Genomic DNA, 22,048 nt, shown 5'->3' with positions numbered 1-22,048 from the left:
GTATAGACCTTGACAAATAATTGTTCTGGAAAACTATTATTTACTGGACCCACTATATTTTTTGTATTGCAAAATTGAGATTTTCTGTTTGCGACTTAAATATAATAAAATGCTCCGCAGGGCGCAGCTTGATACGACCGCAGAGGTCGAACCCTGAACAGTTGGGGCAAGTATGGACACAACATTCAAGCTTGATACAGCTTTGCATTTGGATTGTGATTAAATATTTGACACAGCATAGGTTTCTGACACAGAATGAATGTCACGTCTAAGAACTTAAAAATTTTAAATTAGACATTCACCTATTATGGTCCAATATCCAAAATCTAAATACATGGTTAGATTCAGCATATCAAAGAGCCCCAAGAATTTAATTTTTGATGAAATCAAACAAAGTTTAATTTTGGACCTTTTGACCTCAATGTGGACAAAGTTGATAACGGGGCCCAAAAATCAAAAATCTAAATACATGGTTAGATTCAGCATATCAAAGAACCCCATATATTCAATTTTTGTTGAAATCAAACAAAGTTTAATTTTGGACCCTGATTTGGACCAACTTGAAAACTGGGCCCATAATCAAAAATCTAAATACATGTTTAGATTCAGCATATCAAAGAACCCTAAGAATTCAATTTTTGTTAAAATCAAACTAAGTTTAATTTTGGACCCTTTGGACCTTAATGTAGACCAATTTGAAAATGGAACCAAAAATTAAGAATCTAAATACACGGTTAGATTCGGCATATCAAAGAACCCCAATAATTCAATTTTTGATGAAATCAAACAAAGTTTAATTTTGGACCCTTTGGACCTCAATGTGGACCAATTTAAAAACGGGGCCCAAAATCCAAAAACTAAATACACGGTTAGATTCAGCATATTAAAGAACCCCAAAAATTCAAGAACAAAACCCCATTGAAATTGGTCAAGAAATAAGCAATTTATACGAAGTATCTTCTTTTGCACAATACTGTGCAATTAAATATTTCTTGCTATTGCGCAATACTTCACAATTGACAATTTCTTACTATTGCGCAGTATTGTGCTATTGGATATTTCTTGCTATTGTGCAATACTGTGCAATTGAAGATTTCTTGCTATTGCGCAATACTGTGCAATTGAAGATTTCTTGCTATTGTGCAATACTGTGCAATTGAAAATTTCTTGCTATTGCACAATACTTATTATATAATAATTTACACATCCTGTTTGGTGTGTATCTCCTACTATATCATTATTATTTGCTTTTAAATATAAATCAGAAATAACCAACTTAAAATAGAAAATTTTAAAAGAAAAAAAAAAGGAAAAAAAGAAAAAAAAAGAAAAAAAAAGAAAAATCCCCCCCTAATTTTTTGAACCTCCTTATGATTCATCACCCCCAAACTCAATCCCAGCCTTCCCTTTGTGGTATGGTACCTTGCACTACAATTTTAGAGAGATCCATACACTTGAACACAAGTTATTGTCTGGAAACTAGAAAAATGTGTTTTTGGCCCCAAATTCCTAAACGTTTAGGGCAATTACCCCCAAACTCATACCCAGCTTTCCCTTTGTGATATGGAACCTTGTAGTACAATTTCAGAAAGATCCATACACTTACACACAAGTTATTGTCCTGAATCTAGAAAAATTCTTGTTTTTTGCCCCTTTTTGGCCCCTAATTCCTAAAATATTGAGGCAATTACCCCCATCATCAATCCCAGCCTTCCCTTTGTGGTATGGTACCTTGCAGTACAATTTCAGAGAGATCCATACACTTGAACACAAGTTATTGTCTGGAAACTAGAAAAATGCTTATTTTGGCCCCTTTTTGGCCCCCCAATTCCTAAACGTTTCGGCAATTACCCCCAAACTCAATTCCAGCTTTCCCTTTGTGATATGGAACCTTGTAGTACAATTTCAGAAAGATCCATACACTTACACACAAGTTATTGTCATGAAACTAGAAAAATGCTTGTTTTTTGCCCCTTTTTTGGCCCCTAATTCCTAAAATTTTGAGGCAACTACCCCCAAAATCAATCCCAGCATTCCTTTTGTGATATGGAACCTTGTGGTACAATGTCAGAGAGATCCATACACTAACACACAAGTTATGTCTGGAAGTTACAAAAATGCTTATTTTTGGCCCCTTTTTGGCCCCTTATTCCTTTACTGTTGGTACCATAACCCCCAAAATCAATCCCAACCTTCCTTTTGTGGTATTGAACCTTGTGGTAAAATTTCATAGAGATCCATTCACTTAAACTAAAGTTAGAGTGCGAAAACCAATGTGTCTTCGGACGACGCCGGACGACGCCAGACGACGACGACGACGACGACGACGCCAACGTCATACCAATATACGACCACAAAAATTTTTTTGCGGTCGTATAAAAATAAGGAGATGTGGTATGATTGCCAATGAGACAACTATCAACCCCAGTTCAAATGAAGTTGATGTAAGCAATTATAGGCAACCGTACGACCTTGAACAATGAGAAAAACCCATACCATATAGGCGGCTATAAGTTTCCGAAGCATGTGAGTTTCTTTCTCGTGTTTTTTTTCTTCAGAGTTCTTGTTGCTCAATTAGTAGGTTTCTGTGCAGTAGTTTATCTGTTCGTCTTCTTTTTGTTTTTGATCATGGTGTTGTCTGTTCTTTAAAAAAAGACTCTATTACCCTTTCAGTATTGTCTTGCTTGTTTAAGCTGGATATTGTTATCCTTGGAGCACATCTGAAAGCATTATCGATTTTGATGGGACTTCACTTAGACACAAAACAAGTAAAATAAGATAATATATTGCTTTCTCTGATAATAGTCTTTTAACGAAATCCTGATCGGAAATTCAATCTATGGAAAATCGTATAAACCAATATGATAAAAATTCCATATGCTGCTGGATTGTTGCTTATAAACACAATGCCGTTACAAAGGGAAAATTGAAGTTATTTTGCTGTATAGTTAAATGAGTACTAAACCTACCCTCATTTTCAGTTTGTATATCTAAGTCAAGGTATTCAGTGGACATGGCTGTTAAGTGAGATATCTTTTATGTTTATATAAATGGGATCAACATAGTAACCAAACTTTAGGTGATCAACGAAATCATCATCAATACTGTGCGTCTTGTGCACTAAATTATGTAATCGCATGGTGTATGCGTTTGCTCATCATTACGGTTCCGCAGCCATTTTTCATCAGCCAGCAGTAGTGTATGGAGAAGAGCAAAATTTTGTAAGTGCAGGTGATTCTAGGGAAGTAAACACTGTCACAGTACTTCAAATTTCCTTCTTTGACTAATGTTGAAAAAAAAGGATTGAAACAAGTGTTGTGGAAACCGATATCTGAAAAAAGAAGAGTCTTGTGCAGTTGTGTTGTTCCCATACTCTACATTGAGATTGGATTTTCGGGCAAATATTGGGAGTATTTTTCCGATGTCCGTGTCTGTAGTATCTGTAATTTGTTGATATTACCTCTGTCAGTCTTCAATGCTTAGATATAGCGTCTTAGACATCTGGCAACGAATTTTATTTAATACTATGATAGGGACTGTCACACTGTCAGGTGTGAGCTTTTGTTGTATTTAAATGGCTTCGCTATGACTCAGAATATAAGCAATAAAAGTTTGGCTATTTGTTTAGGGATGTGTCAATTGTGTGTAGGGATTTTGTGTTATGTTTTAATATATTCCTTCTTTTTCCGTAGGTTTCCCGTGAATGCAAGAGGCTTATCATTGTTGTCAATATCTTACTGTCAAAGAAAAATCAGACAGTATCGTTATTCACACAGTTTATTTTATTTTAAATTATACCTTACACTAAAAATTGACCAACTGTAATATTACTTAAAATTTTTAAAGTTTACATCGAACATATTATTATAATTGTTGTAGTGGCTTCATTCAGATTCAGAGTGGCTGAACGTGTAAGAACAATTTGTCGGAGTCAAGTAGTGCTACATATTCGAGTTCAAATTTTTCATTCCAGGTATTCTCAATGACAACGTATGGAAGACTTCCACATGGTTTCACTGTTACGTCAGCAACATTTGGATGAGATATCAACTCTTTCAGAAGTATCCCATTAGATGGCTCCTCTGATGTTTCGTGTACTACTTGTTTCCAACAATCGTGTGTTATCTGATTCCCCCTTGAGTTGGTTCCGACAGTCAACAAACCTACAGGGCTTGATGACAATGTACCAGATGCTACAGCAATACTTCCAGCCATGACAGACCCAACACTTCCGGCAGACAAGCCTCCTATTAGCGCACCTGTGAAAGCATTTGCCGCAGTTTTAGTAGCAACAGCTCCAGCAATAGCTCCTGACGATGTACCAGTTCCCACAGCTGTTGCCAGTGCTACCTTGAGAGGTTGAGATTGTATCCAAAGTTTTACACCTGAAGCAATTAATCCCGCAGCGGAACCCACAACTGCAGGTAAAGCATTCCCAGTAGAGGTGATTATAAAAGCACATGAACCGGCTGTTAATATCGTCATCTACAATATACAATAAAAGAAAAGAGTTTCAATGTCCCCAGCGTTGCACATATTTTATCTATCCAAGTTAGAATGGCAATAACTAAAAAAACACTTTTTTTTCTTCTTTAAATTTTTTTATTAATATTTTAAGAGAAAAGAAGGCTTCAAAGCAAATGCAATGTGATTTCCATTATAATTTATATTTCCAAGGGGCATAACTCGTTAAAAATATTTGATCAGAACTTTTTTTCGAAAGTGTCAAAGACATTGCTGATATAAACCTATGATATAAGTTTAATAAAATTCTGGCAAGGATTGAACACATGAGAGCGATAACATTGCAATTTTTCCATATAATCAATATTTTCAAGGGGCATAACTCTTTTAAATTTTTTTTAACTCTTTAAATACATTGATGATATAAACCTATTATATAAATTTCATAAAAATCTGGCAAGAATTGTACACATTAGAGCGACCATAAGGCAATTTTCCATATAATTAATATTTCAAAGGGGCATAAATCTTTTAAAAATTACTGATCGGCACTGATTTTCGAATTCGTCGAAGACATTGCTTATATAAACCTATGATTTAAGTTTCATAAAATTCTGGCAAGAATTGTACATATGAGAGCGCTAACAATGCAATTCTCCATATAATTTATATTTCCAAGGGGCATAACTCTTTTAAAAATAATTGATCTGCACTAATTTTCGAACTCGTCCAAGACATTGCTAATATAAACCTATGATATAAGTTTCATAAAAATCTGACAAGAAGCGCTAACGATGCAATTTTCAATATGATTAATGTTTCCAAGGGGCACAACTCTTTTAAAAATTATTGATCGGCACTGATTTTCGAAGAATTTTGAAGAGAAAACGACAATCACAGTTATCATGCAAAAGTGAAAGAATAACTTTATTGAAATTGTACATATGAGATTAAACTATATTGATTCACTCGATTTTACACTACGTAAATTTTTCGGACGCCATCACGATTTGGTTGACCGTTATGGTATATCCGTTTCACAAATGACAACGGATATGTTCCAATTGTCGTAATAACAATGCCGTCCCCTTTTCCCCGAATGTGACCTACCGAATTAGATTTATCACCAGGTTTGAACTAACATAAGCAACACGACGGGTGCCACATGTGGAGCAGGATCTGCTTACCCTTCCGGAGCACCTGAGATCAACTCCAGTTTTTGGTGGGGTTCGTGTTGCCCAGTCTTTGGTTTTCTATGTTGTGTTTTGTGTACTGTTGTTTGTCTTTTTCTTTTTTAGCCATGGCGTTGTCCGTTTATTTTCGATTTATGAGTTTGAATGTCCCTTTGGTATCATTCGCCTCTATTTTTGTACATGTTTTTAGAATATTGTAAAAGATAATTCACAAATAACTGTGTTTTTTTCTTTCTATTATGTAATAGATGCGTTCCCTTGAAGGAATTGAACTGTAGTCAGACGAAAAAAATTATATTTGTTGTTGTTAAAGACTACCAGCGAATAAAGGGAAAACGATTGTTAACACACAACAGAAAATGATAACGGTCTTATGAATTTTCCTTAAACATAAAGACTTGTCAACGATGAATTCAAACTAGTATGAATAAAAGGAGGCGTAAGTGCATGCGTTAATTAGACAAAGGCACGGCATCTAGAGGTCAACACACGGGTTTCAATATCGGACAGGTGCATAAACAATATAATACAATGATGGATCAACCGACCATGCGTTAATTTGTCAAGGTTTCAACTGTATGGAGTCTATAAAAGAAAACAATTTTATAGAGACTATCAACTTTGTGTCGGAAGTGTTTTATTCGTTCAATAAGAAAAACGGAAATTTCATACGAAAATCAAAATAATCGCGTATAAAATCGCAGAATTAGACTGATGAATTAATTACCTGAATACAGTATATCTACTGAATTTAATAATTATTTATGTTAAAATACTAACCTTGTTCAAATGATGCCAAGCGACCACTGAATTAATCACCAAATGATAACAAAAGTTTTCCGTTTAAAAATAAATACAGTTGTTATCCAACATATAAAAATAACACCAGTACAATAACGGAAAACCGAATTGGAAAGTTTCTTCTTACACCGACTTATAAATAGTAATCATTTATCAACTAAATGATATATAGGCAATGCAACGTTAATTTTTTTCTTACTTGTGGGTACTGACAAAACGGTAATTCAGTAAGTATGGGAAATTAACATTCATGTTTAAAGGAAGATATCGTTGCAATTCTCTAATCGTTTTTTTTTTAAGAATATCACAATTTATTTTTATGGCTGTAGATTACTTTCAAAATAAATCTAAATACTTTGAGATGATTCATTTAATATGCTAAAAACTCTTGTAAATAACGAATAAGACTATACCTATTTTCATCTTGCATAGCTAAAATGGTCATTGCAACGACTGTTTGTGTTGCTGCAAATATGCAGAGAGTTTATCTACTAAATTTAATAATTATTTCTGTTAAACTACTAACCTTAAGCCTGTTCAAATGATGCTAAGCAACCACTGAATAAACCCCAAATGATAACAATAAACTTCGATGAAAGTTTTCTGTTTAAAAATAAATACAGTTTTTTCCAACATATAGAAAAATAACGCCAGTACAATAACGGAAAACCGAATTGGAAATTTCTTCTTACACTGATTTATAAATAGTAACCATTTATCAGTTAAGATATATATAGGAAATAAAACTGTAATTTTATTCTTACCTGTGGGTACTGACGAAACGGTAAGTATGGTAAATTAACATTCATGATTAAAGGAAGATATCGTTGCAATTGTCTAATTGTTTTTCTTTTTTCTTTTTTTTGGGGGGTTTTATTAAGAATATCATTATTTATTTTTATGACTGTAGATTATTTTCAAAATAAATTTAAATATTTTGGGATGATTAATTCATTAAATATGGTAAAAACTCTTGTAAAAAAGAATAAGGGCTAGACTATTTTTTTATCTTTCATAGCTAAAATGGTCATTGCAACGACTGCTTGTGTTGCTGCAATTACAACCGGTGGTGCAGCTCTGCCTTTTATTGGTGCAATTGCTGCAACTGGTGGCAGTGCTGGCGGTGCTGCTGGAATGACTGCTGGCACTGCCTCAGCCGTTGCAGGTGCAGTTGGAGCAGCAGCTTCTGGTGGAGCGATTGCAGGAGCAACAGCAACAGGGACAGCAGCTGGGGCCGGAATTGGCGCTGCTGTTGGGGGGACCGCCGCTGCAGGAGTTGGAGGAAGTTCTGCTGGATTAGGTAATATCTAATATTCATAAAGCAAGATATACACTGGCGGTCAGATTTTTTTATCCATTGTGAACCACCAAAAACTTTACCAAATGATGACATAACGTTGCTAATTAACTTTATCAGTTTTAAGAATAGTCATTCGCATTACTGCATTTCTGCATTACAGTGAATTTCAACACATTTGGTGGAATATTGATGTCTTTTATTTATACATCGATACTGTTTAGAGTAACTACTCATATATTTCTTTATGTGTTTTCCCTTTTCTTAATTTTCATATTCCATATACTCCTTTTAATAGGTTGTACATTTCTCAGTTGGTTTCATATGCGCGTGTATGTATGTATGTATGTATGTATGTATGTATGTATGTATGTATGTATGTATACATGTATGTTCGGGTTGAAACCTCCGTTATTCGGAGCTCCCCTCGAAAGCTGACAGGGTACAGTGGTATCCATGAACACTCCCTAACAGGATTAGTGGAGATGTGTCACAAACATATGTACAACCCACCACCAAGGACAAAATCCCCAACCCAACACCACGGGAGTGCTAGGACACCAGAAAGTCTGTTATTATGGTGGAAAAAGCCGAAGTACTCGGAGAGAACCACAGGGCAACTCGATGGGAACAGACAAACCGGAGATATCTGAAGATTGGTCTCCTGGTCAAAGTCGGGGGCCACTTCGACCAACCGAGGCCCCCAAAGTACCCATTCTAGTTTAAACTCCGGTATGGGTACCAGAAATGTGTGTGGGAGGGTGAAAATCACCCTTCTAATGTACTGAAATTTCCAGCGCCCCGAGTCATAATCGAACCCGGGACCTTCAGCACTGTAGCCATCGGTCTTAACCACTAGCGTGTGTGTGCAATTAAGTCTACGATCGCAACGAACGTAATATTTCCATAACCAAAAGTAAAATTATACAAGAGAAAAAATAGTGAATCTTTAAATGAATGTTTACACAGTTATAGGGATTTGTCATGGATGCAGGTACTTCAAAAGAGAATTTCACACAAAGCTTTTTATGGTAACATTATTTACAAAGCAAACACAAATGGAGTTAAATAATTGAAGGTTTTTCCATCCGAAACGATATATTTTGATATGAAAATCTTAATATCTGCTTTAAAATGTCATTTTCAGTGTCAAATGATAGCTTATTGTACGCTGATTCCAAAAATATATGGTTTCTATACACTTTTGTTTGAAATATGGGAGATAATTTGTGACTTCCGGTTTGAAAAATGTCACTTCCGGTATTATTTGATAGTTTACTAGACACTGATTCCTAAAATATATGGTTTTATATACGTTTATATTAAATAAGTACAAGAAAATAGCTTCTTCCGGTTTATACAAGGTCACTTTTGGTTGGCTTTTTCAAGGTCATATGGCTTGCAACCTAATGCACATAGTCTTATGGCGTTATCATGTATACATAAGAATTTAAAGAAAAGGTCAAAATCTAGAACGTCCTATTTACCTATTACCTTGACCTAAATTTCAAGGTCATAACCAAGGACCTCAAATCAAAAGACCCTAGGTCTCCATCACTTATGGTTTACCAGTTACAAATGCATATCACTTAAATCAAATGCAAAAGGGGAAATAACTCTCATATGGAGTCTCCGGAACGCTTCGTTCAAAACCAAACTCAACATCCTGAAGATATAGCGAGCAATTTGGTAAAATAAATTTGTCGGTTTCTTTTACGGTTGAGAAGGAGTAGTGGCCAAATGAAAAACAGTGTTTGGGGAGATAACTCTTACAAGAAAAAGTGTTCGGTTAAACAGGGTCAGTTTCAAAAGCGTATAAACTGTTCGATATCATATATCAAATATCAAAGCGACATATTTTCAAACAATAATACTGCGCAAGAAAAATAATTAGGCGGAAGAACAAAAAAATAAATAATCAGAACAAAAGCAATAGGTCTTTCCACGGAAAAGTGGAAAGACCTTATTATTTCTTTTTGTCTCAAAAGACAAACTGTTAGACGTTATATGTTGCAGTGTAATCATTGCGTCTTGTATTTTTGGGATTGATAACAATTCGTTTTTAACATCGTTGAAAACATGTCTAAGTTGTTTTTTATTTTTAATTGGAAAATGAAATTATTCTTTTATTTGCATATTAAAGCAGGACTACAAATTTCAATTAATTCGTTTCTGTAGTGACATTTTGAACCCAAAAAAAATATTTTAAGCGTTCCAAAAGGTCTCGTTTTCCTGTACTTTTCATGTCGTCGCAGTATAAAATCTTCTCAGAAGTACAGCGTTTCTAGTGTATGAAGTATGATAAAGTTCTTTGAGCTTGTTTCAAGTAACTGCAAGCATTCTTTGACACGGTTGTATTAAGGCCTGTTTCATTTGTACCTGCATTTTATGTTGTTTGCAAGACCAATATCATAGAGTGAAACAAGTTTCCCCGTGTTCTTCTATATATATATATACCTTTTATTGTTCCACTGGTTGAAAAATAAAGGTTGAAGTGGAAAGATATTCAAAAATCTAGTTAAACCCCACAACGTTTTGATATGTTTGTCCGAAGTTGGGGACAAGGTTAGTTCTTACTTCCGTTATATTTTAGTGTGTGTTCTCCTGTCCCTTAAAATATTTTTTTTCACAACACACTCAATTTAGTTTCGAGCCTTATTGACGTGTGGTATCGACAAGTGTTTCAATCTTTGAAGACCGTTTATTGACTTGCAGATGTTTGTTTTATTGTGATTGGATAGAACATTGAAGAACATCCAACTTCCCCCTTATTCTTTAGCATGATGGCAAATCGGACCAGATACAATCGACTTGTCTCTATGTTAATCTATCTCCTAGTAAAGTAACAGTTATTGAATTACCACATAATAGATCGTAAAAGCAATTTTAATCGATCCTCTAGTAAGTTTTATACTGTATAACTACTAGCATAGTATGTTATTCTACATGCTAGCATAGTATGTTAATTCTACATGCTCTATATTTTGAATGCCAATTAATTTCATTTTATACTGAAAAAGGAAAACAATTTGTAATAGAATGAAATGCTGGTAATGTTTCGGCCACAAACGTTTTTATACGACCACAAAATTTTTGCGTTCGGTTAATGTTATCACGACAACGTTCTCCTCGTCGTCTGAAGAAATTTGGTTTCCAGACAATAACTTGAGTAAAAGTATATGGATCTCTATGAAATTGTACCAAAAGGTTTCACACCACAACAGGATTTTGGGTGTTATTGTCTTAACTTTTTAGGAATTAGGAGTCAAAAAAGGGGCCAAAAAACAAGAGTTTTTAACCGGATTTTCGAAGGAAATATCGGTTATTGATTTGGTGATGTACGGCGGGCGGGCGGGCGGGCTTGCGGGCGGCTGCCAAACAGTGTCCGTTCAATAACATGAAAACGCTTTGATGGAATTTTTTTCAAATTTAGATATGTTGTTTCCTGTGACTAAATGAAGGTCGAGTTCAATTTTCACGATTTTAGCTTTTCTCCTTGTTGACTTATCGCCCTTTTTAATATCCAAAAGTGGTATTTATAATGTGATTGAGTTATTTCTCTTTGTACAGAAATGGTTAATTATATATATAAAGTTTGATTACACTAAGTGTTTTTAAATAATTTTCTCCTGTTATCAGATTATGACAAAGCATATGGTAAATGTCTTATCTCACAATTATAATTGGAGTGACAGATTTATTTGAAAATTCTCTGTTTCCTAAGTTCTGATGATTATGAGCTATATTGGACTGTATAAATATAGTAAGAAATTTACTGGTAATTTTTAGACATTTTGTAGATAATAAAGTCTCCCTAAACCATATATATTCTTACCCCCACCCCTCTTCAATTTGAGAATGTGCCTTTATCTGGTAAATGGTCGAGATCCCCACCCCTAAACCATATATATTCTTGTATGGGACAATAAAACAAATCAAATCAAATATTGGGGGAGTCCCCGAGTTCACCCCCATCCCGTTTCTTTTTGAAAACTTGTAAACGGTCAAGATCCTCACCCTGAAACCATATATATTCTTGTATGGGACAATGAAAACAATCAAATGAAATAAAAGACGAGTCCCCTGGGTAAACCCCCAACCCCTCCTGTTTGAGAACTTGTAAACGGTCGCGATCCCCACCCCTAAACCATATATATTCTTGTATGGGACAATAAAACAAATCATATGAAATATAGGGGAAGTCCACGGGGGTAACCCCTGCCCCCCCTTCTTTTTGAAAACTTGTAAACGGTCAAGAATCCCACCCCTAAACCATATATATACTTGTATGGGACAATAAAACAAATCAAATGAAATACAAGGAAAGTCCACGGGGGTGACCCCCACCCCCATTCTTTTTGAAAACTTGTAAACGGCCAAGATCCCCACCCCGAAACGCTATATATATTCTTGTATGGGACAATAAAACAAATCAAATCAAATATAGGGAGAAGTCCAAGGCGGTAACCACAAACCCCTCCTATTTGAGAACTTGTAAACGGTCGAGATTCCCACCCCTAAACCATATATATTCTTGTATGGGACAATAAAACAAATCATATGAAATAAAGGTGAAGTCTACGGGGGTAACCTCCACCCCCTCCTTTTTGAAAACTTGTAAACGGTCGAGATCCCCATCCCTAAACCATATATATACTTGTATGGGACAATAAAACAAATCAAATGAAATATAGAGGAAGACCACGGGGGTAACCCCCATCCCCCTTCCTTTTGAAAACTTGTAAACGGTCAAGATCCCCACCCCTAAACCATATATATTCTTGTATGGGTCAATAAAACAAATCAAATGAAATAAAAGGCGAGTCCCCTGGGGTCACCTCCAACCCCTCCTTTTTGAAAACGTGAAAACGGTCTAATCCCCACCCCGAAACCATATATACTCTTGTATGGGACAATAAAACAAATCATATGAAATAAAGGGGAAGTCCACGGGGAAACCCTCATCCCCATCTTTTTGAAAACTTGTAAACGGTCAAGAATCCCACCCCTAAACCATATATATACTTGTAAGGGACAATAAAACAAATCAAATGAAATACAGGCGAAGTCCACGGGGGTAACCCCACCCCCTTCTTTTTGAAAACTTGTAAACGGCCAAGATCCCCACCCGAAACGCTATATATATTCTTGTATGGGACAATAAAACAAATCAAATCAAATATAGGGAGAAGTCCAAGGCGGTAACCACAAACCCCTCCTATTTGAGAACTTGTAAACGGTCGAGATTCCCACCCCTAAACCATATATATTCTTGTATGGGACAATAAAACAAATCATATGAAATAAAGGGGAAGTCCACGGGGGTAACCTTCACCCCCTCCTTTTTGAAAACTTGTAAACGGCCGAGATCCCCATCCCTAAACCATATATATACTTGTATGGGACAATAAAACAAATCAAATGAAATATAGAGGAAGACCACGGGGGTAACCCCCATCCCCCTTCCTTTTGAAAACTTGTAAACGGTCAAGATCCCCACCCCTAAACCATATATATTCTTGTATGGGTCAATAAAACAAATCAAATGAAATAAAAGGCGAGTCCCCTGGGGTCACCTCCAACCCCTCCTTTTTGAAAACGTGTAAACGGTCTAATCCCCACCCCGAAACTATATATACTCTTGTATGGGACAATAAAACAAATCATATGAAATAAAGGGGAAGTCCACGGGGTAACCCCCACCCCCATCTTTTTGAAAACTTGTAAACGGTCAAGAATCCCACCCCTAAACCATATATATACTTGTAAGGGACAATAAAACAAATCAAATGAAATACAGGCGAAGTCCACGGGGGTAACCCCACTCCCTTCTTTTTGAAAACTTGTAAACGGTCAAGATTCCCACCCTGAAACCATATATATTCTTGTATGGGACAATAAAACAAATCAAATGAAATGGAGGGGGAAGTCCCCTGGTGTAACCCCCATCCCCCTTCTTTTTGAAAGCTTGTAAACGGTCGAGACCCCCACCCCGAAACCATATATATTCTTGTATGGGACAGTAAAACAAACCAAATGAAATATTGGGGGAGTCCCCGGGTTCACCCCCACCAACCCTTCTTTTTTAAAACTTGTAAACGGTCAAGATCCCCACCCGGAAACCATATATATTCTTGTATGGGACAATAAAACAAATCAAATGAAATAAAAGGCGAGTCCCCTTGGGTCACCTCCAACCCCTCCTTTTTGAAAACTTGTAAACGGTCGAGATCCCCACCCCGAAACCATATATATTCTTGTATGGGACAATAAAACAAACCAAATGAAATATTGGGGGAGTCCTCGGGTTCACCCCCATCTCCCTTCTTTTTGAAAACTTGTAAACGGTGAAGATCCCCACACTGAAACCATATATATTCTTGTATGGAACAATAAAACAAATCAAATGAAATAAAAGGCGAGTCCCCTGGGGTCACCCCCAACCCCTCCTGTTTAAAAAACTTGTAAACGGTCGAGATCCCCACCCCTAAACCATATATACTCTTGTATGAAACAATAAAACAAATCATATGAAATATAGGGGAAGTCCACGGGGTAACCCCCACCCCCCTTCTTTTTGAAAACTTATAAACGGTCAAGAATCCCATCCCTAAACCATATATATACTTGTATGGGACAATAAAATAAATCAAATGAAATACAGGCGAAGTCCACGGGGATAACCCCCACCCCTTTCTTTTTGAAAACTTGTAAACGGCCAAGATCCCCACCCCGAAACCATATATATTCTTGTATGGGACAATAAAACAAATCTAATGAAATATAGGGGAAGTCCGCGGGGGTAGCCCCAAACCCCTCCTGTTTGAGAACTTGTAAACGGTCGAGATCCCCACCCATAAACCATATATATATTGTTGTATGGGACAATAAAACAACTAATGAAATAAAGGGGAAGTCCACGGAGGTAACCCCCACCCCCTTCTTTTTGAAAACTTGTAAACGGTCAAGATCCCTATCCCTAAACCATATATATATACTTTTATGGGACAATAAAACAAATCAAATGAAATTTAGGGGAAGTCCCCTGGGGTAACCCCCATCCCCCTTCTATTTGAAAACTTGTAAACGGTCGAGATCCCCACCCCGAAACCATATATGTTTTTGGATGGGACAATAAAACAAATCAAATGAAATAAAAGGCGACTCCCGTGAGGTCACCCCCCCCCCCCCTGTTTGAGAACTTATAAACGGTCGAGATCCCCACCCCTAAACCATATATATTCCTGTTCGTCATTTCAAGAAGATTTGAATGACATACAGGGTCAATCCATATGCGTCACTTATGCATATCACAAACCAATTTGTACTGGACTTTGCCCAATGTCAGGCGACCATGGGAATGACGAATTATGGGAGCCATGTTTGGGAGACTTCGTAACAGGATGCTGTTACAATCATTTCTTGTTACTGATAAGTTTTATAGATTTTGAAAAAACATGTAATAATGATAAATAAAATTTTGGATTTTTTTCTTCTTTTCTTTGGTAAATTGTTTGAAGAATTTTGTGGCAAGTTTGTTTGTTATTCTGTAAAAACTAATTTTCTGAATGCTATATATTTTTTTTGATGAAGTGAACTCCTTTAAAAACTAAGCTTATATTGTCTATTAATAAACAGATATTTAGATTTCTGATTTTGGGCCCAGTTTTCAAGTTGGTCCAAAATGGGGTACAAAATAAAACTGTGTTTGATTTCAGCATAAATTTAATATATATAGGGTTCTTCGAAATGCTTAATCTAAACCTGTATTTATTTTCATTATTAATAAGATAATACCACATTGAGGTCCAAAGGGTCCTAAATTAAACTTTTGTTTAATTTCATCAAAAATTGAATTCTTTGGTTCTTTGATATGCTGATTCTAACAATGTTTGAGTGTTAAATCATATCTAATTCTAGAGAACTGATTCAGCACTGGTTGTTGTTATTATATTATTGATTATAATTTGAAAAATTGCATCATATCCTATTTTAGAGAACTATTTATCCAGTTTGAGTTATTTCCCTTTGCGAAGAAAATATTATGGATAAAATTAAACTGTGTTTCATTTCAACATACATTTAATATATATAGGGTTCTTTGAAATGCTGAATCTAAACCTGTATTTAAATATTAGATTTTTGGGCCCAGTTTTTAAGTTGGTCCAAAATTAAACTTTGTTTGATTCAACAAAAATTGAATTTATGGGGTTCTTTGAAATGCTGAATTTAACCATGTATTGAGAGATTTTGGATTGTGGGCTCCTTTATCAAATTGGTCCACATTGAGGTCCAAAGGGTCCCAAATTAAACTTTTGTCTCATTTCATCAAAAATTGAATTCTTGGGGTTCTTTGATATGCTGATTCTAATATGTACATAGATTTTGGATATTAGACCATAATAGTTAAATGTCCAATTTTAAATATTTCAGTTCTTTGACCACATTCATTTTGGGTCACAAACCTATGCTGTGTTAAATATTCAATCACAATCCAAATTAATAGCTGTTTTAAGCTTAAATGTAGTGTCCATACTTGCTCAATAGTTTAGGGTTTGACCTCTGTGGGAAAATCTTGTTTGCTGTCACTCTGACAGCCTCTTGTTTTTTTTTTTTTTGTTTCAGGACAATAAACTTGTGTATAAGTGCATGGATCTCTGTGAAATTGTACCACAAGGTTCCATTCTTCAAAAGGAATGTTGTGATTGATTTAAGGGGTTATGGCCCAAACCGTTTAGGAATTAGGGGTCAAAAAGGGTCATTAAAGTCTAGGACAATAACTTGAGCATAGGTCTACGGATCTCTATTAAATTGTACCATAAGTTTCCAAAAAAAGAAGGTTGGGAATGATTTTGGGGGTTATGGCCCTAATCGTTTGGGAAAAGTGGGCCAAAAATAATACTTTTTTAATACTTTGCATAAATTGGTGGTCTTTAATATGCTGAACCTAACTGTGATTTTGGATTTTGGATTTTGGACCCCGTTTTTTGAATTGGTCCACATTGAGGTCCAAAGTGTCCAAAATTTGATTTCAACAAAAATTGAATTCTTGGGGTTCTTTGATATACTGAATCTGACCGAGTAATTTAGTTTTTTTTTTATTTTGGGCCAGTATTTCAAATTGGTCCAGATTAAGGTCCAAAGTGTCAAATTGAACTAAGTTTGATTTTAACAATAAATGAATGCAAGGGATTTTTGATATGCTGAATCTAAACATGTATTTAGATTTTTTATTTAAGGCCCAGTTTTCAAGTTGGTCCAAATTGGGGTCCAAAATTAAACTTTGTTTAATTTCGTCAAAACATGAATATATGGTGTTCTTTGATATGATGAATCTAGCTGTGTATTTAGATTTTTGGCTTTTTGGTACCATTATCAAATTGATCCGCATTGAGTTCAAAAGGGTCCTAAATCAAACTTTGTTTTATTTCATCAAAAATTGAATTCTTGGAGTTCTTTGATTTTGGATATTGGACCATAATAGGTAAAAGTCCAATTTCAAATTGTTCAGTTCTTAGACAACATTCATTCTCTGTCTTTGCCTTTGCTATGTCAAATATTTAATCAAAATTTAAATTCAGAGCTGTATTGCACAATTAAGAGAAATTGTTAGTAAATTCATAGTTAGAAATAGATATAGCATCATATTCTAATTGTAGAAATTCTGTATAAATATAGCTTGAAATTTATTGTTCACCATTTGATATTTTGAAAAATTATTAGAGGTAAGTTTTATAGATTTTTTAAAGACATTGTAATAATGATGACGGATATTTTGGAAATTGTTTTTTTCATTTTTCAAGATCTTCTCCTCTGAAACTACTGAACCAATTTCAACCAAACTTAGGCTGAATAATCCTTAGGGTATCTAGTATAAAGTTTGTGTTTTATTTTCTGTTTCGTCAAAAAAACATGGCCGCCATGGATAAAGATAGAACATAGGGGTAAAATGCAGTTTTTGGCTTATATCTCAAAAACTAAAGCATTTAGAGCATATCTGACATGAAGTAAACGTGTTCATTAGGTCAAGAACTACCTGCCTTGAAATTTTCAGACGAATCAGACAACCGATGTTTGGGTTATTGCCCCTAAAATGATAATTTTAATGAAATTTTGCAGTTTTTGGTTATTATCTTGAATATTATCATAGATAGAGATAAACTGTAAACTGTAAAAATGTTCAGCAAAGTAAGATCTAAAAATAAGTCAAATGTCCAAAATTGTCAATTGACCCATTAAGAAGTTGTTGCCCTTTAAAGGTAATTTTACACAATATGTTCATCATGATTGTTAACTTTAAAAAATCTTCTCCTCTGAAACTACTAAAGCAATGTTAGCTAAACTTACGATGAATGATCCTTAGGGTATCTAGTATAAAGTCTGTGTTATATATTATGTTTCATAAAAACAAGGCCTCCATGGCTAAAAATAGAACATAGGAGTAAAATGTGGTTTTTGGCTTATATCTCTAAAACCAAGGTATTTGAACAAATCTGACAATGAGTTAAAGTGTTCATTAGGACAAGATCTACCTGCCCTGAAATTTCAGCCAAATTGGATAACTGATTTTTAGGTTATTGCCCCTTAATTGATAATTCAAACGAAATTTTGCAGTTTTAGTTATTATCTTGAATATTATTATAGATAAAGATAAACTGTACATGTAAACAGTAAAAATGTTCAGTAAAGTAAGATCTACAAATAAGTCAAATGATTAAAATTGTCAATTGACCCCTTAAGGAGTTTTTGCTTTTTAAGGGTAATTTTACATAATTTGTTATAAACCTATCACCAATAAATTTTGTACCTCTAGCTGATGTTGAATAAATAAACACACTGATACATACAGGAAGTCTATTTAAAAACAAAATAAATGTTTGTTCTTATGTTGTGCTGTAAATGCACAGTCCCATGTTAAAGACAGGGTTTGGATACAGTACATAAATTTTATCCCTCCTTGCACAGCACAAAGTCCAATAATTTTAGTGGTTGTCATTTGTTGCTGTGTTTCATATTTGCTTTTCGTTTATTGTTTTTAGCTCACTTTTCAATATTCTCAGAACGCTTGATACTATCCACACTGGTTTGTGTCCACACTTATTAATTATACATTAAAAACTTAAAAGCAAAAGAAAAACTTCGATGAAAACTTTAAATAAAAAACTACAGGTGAGCGATTCAGGCTCTTGAGAGCCTCTTGTTTTTTTTTCGGTTTGTTTGTTATTCTGTATGAATTTATTTTCAGAATGCTATATATATATATATATATATATATTTTTATGAAGCGAACCCCTTTAAAAATTTAGCTAATATTGTCCATTAATAAATAAATAAATTAAATTCTTGGTGTACTTGGATATTATGGTCCATTGATAAATGAATAAATTTAAATACTTGTTGTACTTGGATATGCTGAATCTAACCATGTATTTAGATTTTGGATATTGGACCATAAAAGGTAAAATCTAATTTCAAATTTTCTAGTTTTTTTACCACATTAATTCTGTAACAGAAACCTATGCTGTGTAAAATATTTAATCACAATCCAAATTCAGAGACGTATCAAGCTTGAATGTAGTGTGCATATTTGCCCCAACTGTTCACGGTTCGACCTCTGCGGTCGTATCTAGCTGCGTTCCGCTCCCAATTTTATTGATCATAATTTTCTTTCATGTTTTCTCACATTGTGATATTATTTTAGCTGCCGTTGTGGCTGGAACTGGAGGTATTGGATTATTGGTCGTAGGAACGAGTACGAATCAAGATGATGGACATATAACATACGATTGCTGGAAACCAGTATTACATGACGTATCCGAGGTACCATCCATTGGGATGTATCTCAAGGACCTGCTCAGTCATGCAAACATACAAAAAGTAACAATTGCCACAGGCTGTTATACAAGTTTACCGAACATTGTGATTGAAAATATATGGAAAGAAGAATTCCAGATTGAGTACATGATGTTAAACACAACGGGGGAGATAGTGTGCCATGCAAAACAAATGTAAAATGTCCGTTTAAAAGAACTGATCAAAGACTTAGGCATGGACATATTTCAGTAGTCCACTTACAGTGCCTGATTTTGTAGTATAATAATTTATTTTTTATTACACAAGTTGGCAGTTAAACAAAACATGATTTATAATAATAGCCTTTCTACATAATTTTGTAAATATCAAAATAAACCAATGGAATTTGTTTTTAAACAGTCATCTACAATTACAGCAAAATATAACAAAACATTTGACTGTATATTCAAGCACGCCTGAGAAAATAGTAATATATTTTTTTTGTTTATAAACAACAAATGAATGCAAGGGGAACAAACAAAGTTTTTCTTTGACATTTTTTCATACTAAGAGGAATAACCCAATGTTTAATCACTACTCTTATTTTGTATAGTCTGTTTCATCAATTTTCTGGCAAAAAACGAAATCATTTTCTCTGTAATGTTTTTATACGACCGAAAAGTTCTATCATGTCAATTTTTTTGGGTGGATTCATATTTTTTGAAATGTCAAATTCAGTCAACGTGCATCACTATGCATTATATATAAATTATGCGACAAAGAGGAATGATTTTGTTTAATACAATGACTGTACCTATTATAACAAATAGATGTTAATAACAGAATTAATGGTGGAAATAAGCAAAGATTTACGGTCCGTTCAGGATAACTGTATTTGTCTCGTGAAAATAGGTTGTGATTGCATTGCGCATTTCAGCTTCCGGTAAAATATAGAGTTATCGTCCTTTAAAACCTAACGGCAGGTAGAAAGGCTTATAATAATCTATTTGCCAATTACCGATTTGATTCTGTTATTACACACTTTTAACACACACTTTTAACACAAGTTGTTTGCCTGTAGACCAGTTTCTAACCTGAAAAAATAAGCTGTTGCGCATGCAAGTTTGTTCTTAAAGTGTGTTATTTTATACATATAGTTGTTTAAAACCAATTTTCAATGAAAAAGTAACTATTGAATTCAAAAGTTTTTAGCTTACTGTGACAAAAAATTAAATGTAATTAAAAGATTTGAAAAACTTGAAAAACTTAAAAGATTGTACACATCACGCACAGATAAATTTGCTCTTTTCTTGCTCTTGATTGTCAATTTAAATGTATGCCCCTCCTAAGAGAAACAACTCATACACATAGATCTCAAATTACGGAATTGGCAAAAAGACTATTGACTATTGACTATTGCACATAAACAAATAAAAATATTAAATTTCAATATTATTTCTGTGTATCCCTTCCTAGTTAGTGAAGAGAGATACCAGTCTTATTATTATGTATCTATAATTTAATAAGTATCGAATCGTCTAACGACGATGCCGCACAAACAGAAAAAATTTGAGTCTTAAAAAATAGCCAAATAATACCAAAGGGATAACTCATAAGTCGAAAACGAACGCCACATTCTGTATGTGCCTGTCCCATGTCAGGAGCCTGTAATTCAGAATTGTCGTTTGTGGCTGTATATCATATTTGTTTTTCGTTCCTTGTTTTGTATATAAATCGGGCCGTTAGTTTCTCGTATGAATTGTTTTACATTTGTCATTTCGAGACCTTTTATAGCTGACTATGCGGTATGAAGGCCGTACAGTGACTTATCTATGTCATTTGGTCTCTGGTTGAGAGTTGACTCATTGGCAATCAAACCACATCTTCTAATTTTTATATTGACAATGCCATGGCAAAATAACGAAAAGCGACCAAAAGATAAACATCAGTATGCTAAACACAACATAGAAAACTAAAGAATGAGTAACACGAGCCCCAAAGGATGGGTAAACAGATCCTGCTCCACATGTGACACCCGTCATGTTGCTCATGTAAGTACAAATCCGGTTACAAGTCTAATTCGGTAGGTCACATTCGCGGAAAAGATAACGGGATTGGGGCTACGCCAATTGGAACATATCCAATTTTAAGATTTGTGCAAAGATACTGATGAAAGTTCAAAATATACGAACAACATGACATGCATCAGTATTTTTGCACAAATCTTATAACTTTTAAATTTTGTTCTGTTTGTACGGCATTGTCGTAAGATCCGATACTAATTAAATGTGTTGGTTGGTTGTTTTCTACAGACTCCTTAATATACATTAATATTTGTATTAAAATTAAGTGTCATTTATCTAGTAGATATAACTTGTATGCATTATTTCAGAGGTGATGTGACTTATGTTAATAGCAATGAAAGGTAAAGCAAATAAAAGCAATATGAATTAACCTACGTCTTAATCTTTAAAAATAACAGAGCCTTGTTCCGGACTTA

The 22,048-nt window shown here is 34.5% G+C and overlaps 2 protein-coding genes across 6 annotated transcripts in view; one reads left to right on the top strand and one right to left on the bottom strand.

Moving 5' to 3' along the window:
* LOC127700812 (Golgi-associated RAB2B interactor protein 3-like) overlaps window positions 1–22,002 on the top strand; it is a 144,713-nt gene extending 122,711 nt beyond the window's left edge. The window contains exons 1-3 of one of the 4 annotated variants that reach the window (XM_052204488.1): window positions 6,616–6,685; window positions 7,477–7,758; window positions 19,457–22,002. In XM_052204488.1, coding sequence (XP_052060448.1) covers window positions 7,482–7,758; window positions 19,457–19,767 — 588 coding nt within the window. In that variant the 5' untranslated portion in view covers window positions 6,616–6,685; window positions 7,477–7,481 and the 3' untranslated portion in view covers window positions 19,768–22,002. Of the gene's footprint in view, window positions 1–6,615; window positions 6,686–7,187; window positions 7,243–7,476; window positions 7,759–19,456 lie in introns of those variants that run through there. The other 3 variants (XM_052204486.1, XM_052204487.1, XM_052204489.1) reach the window with 3 other exon arrangements.
* LOC127700811 (uncharacterized) lies at window positions 3,762–7,109 on the bottom strand. Of its 2 annotated transcripts, none has more exons than XM_052204484.1 (2): window positions 6,985–7,109; window positions 3,762–4,485 (listed from the first exon to the last, which is right to left on the bottom strand). In XM_052204484.1, the coding sequence occupies exon 2, from the start codon at window positions 4,483–4,485 to the stop codon at window positions 3,895–3,897; it is 591 nt and encodes a 196-aa protein (XP_052060444.1). In that variant the 5' UTR covers window positions 6,985–7,109; the 3' UTR covers window positions 3,762–3,894. The 2 variants fall into 2 exon arrangements, with proteins under 2 accessions (XP_052060444.1, XP_052060445.1); XM_052204485.1 differs by lacking the exon at window positions 6,985–7,109 and adding an exon at window positions 6,438–6,556.
* Window positions 22,003–22,048: the final 46 nt, after the last annotated feature.

The sequence above is a fragment of the Mytilus californianus genome, unplaced genomic scaffold, assembly GCF_021869535.1.
Source record: "Mytilus californianus isolate M0D057914Y unplaced genomic scaffold, xbMytCali1.0.p SCAF_5, whole genome shotgun sequence".
NCBI classification, from domain to species: domain Eukaryota; kingdom Metazoa; phylum Mollusca; class Bivalvia; order Mytilida; family Mytilidae; genus Mytilus; species Mytilus californianus.
Note: the sequence above shows the minus strand (reverse complement) of the source record. Positions and strands in the feature narration are given on the sequence as shown.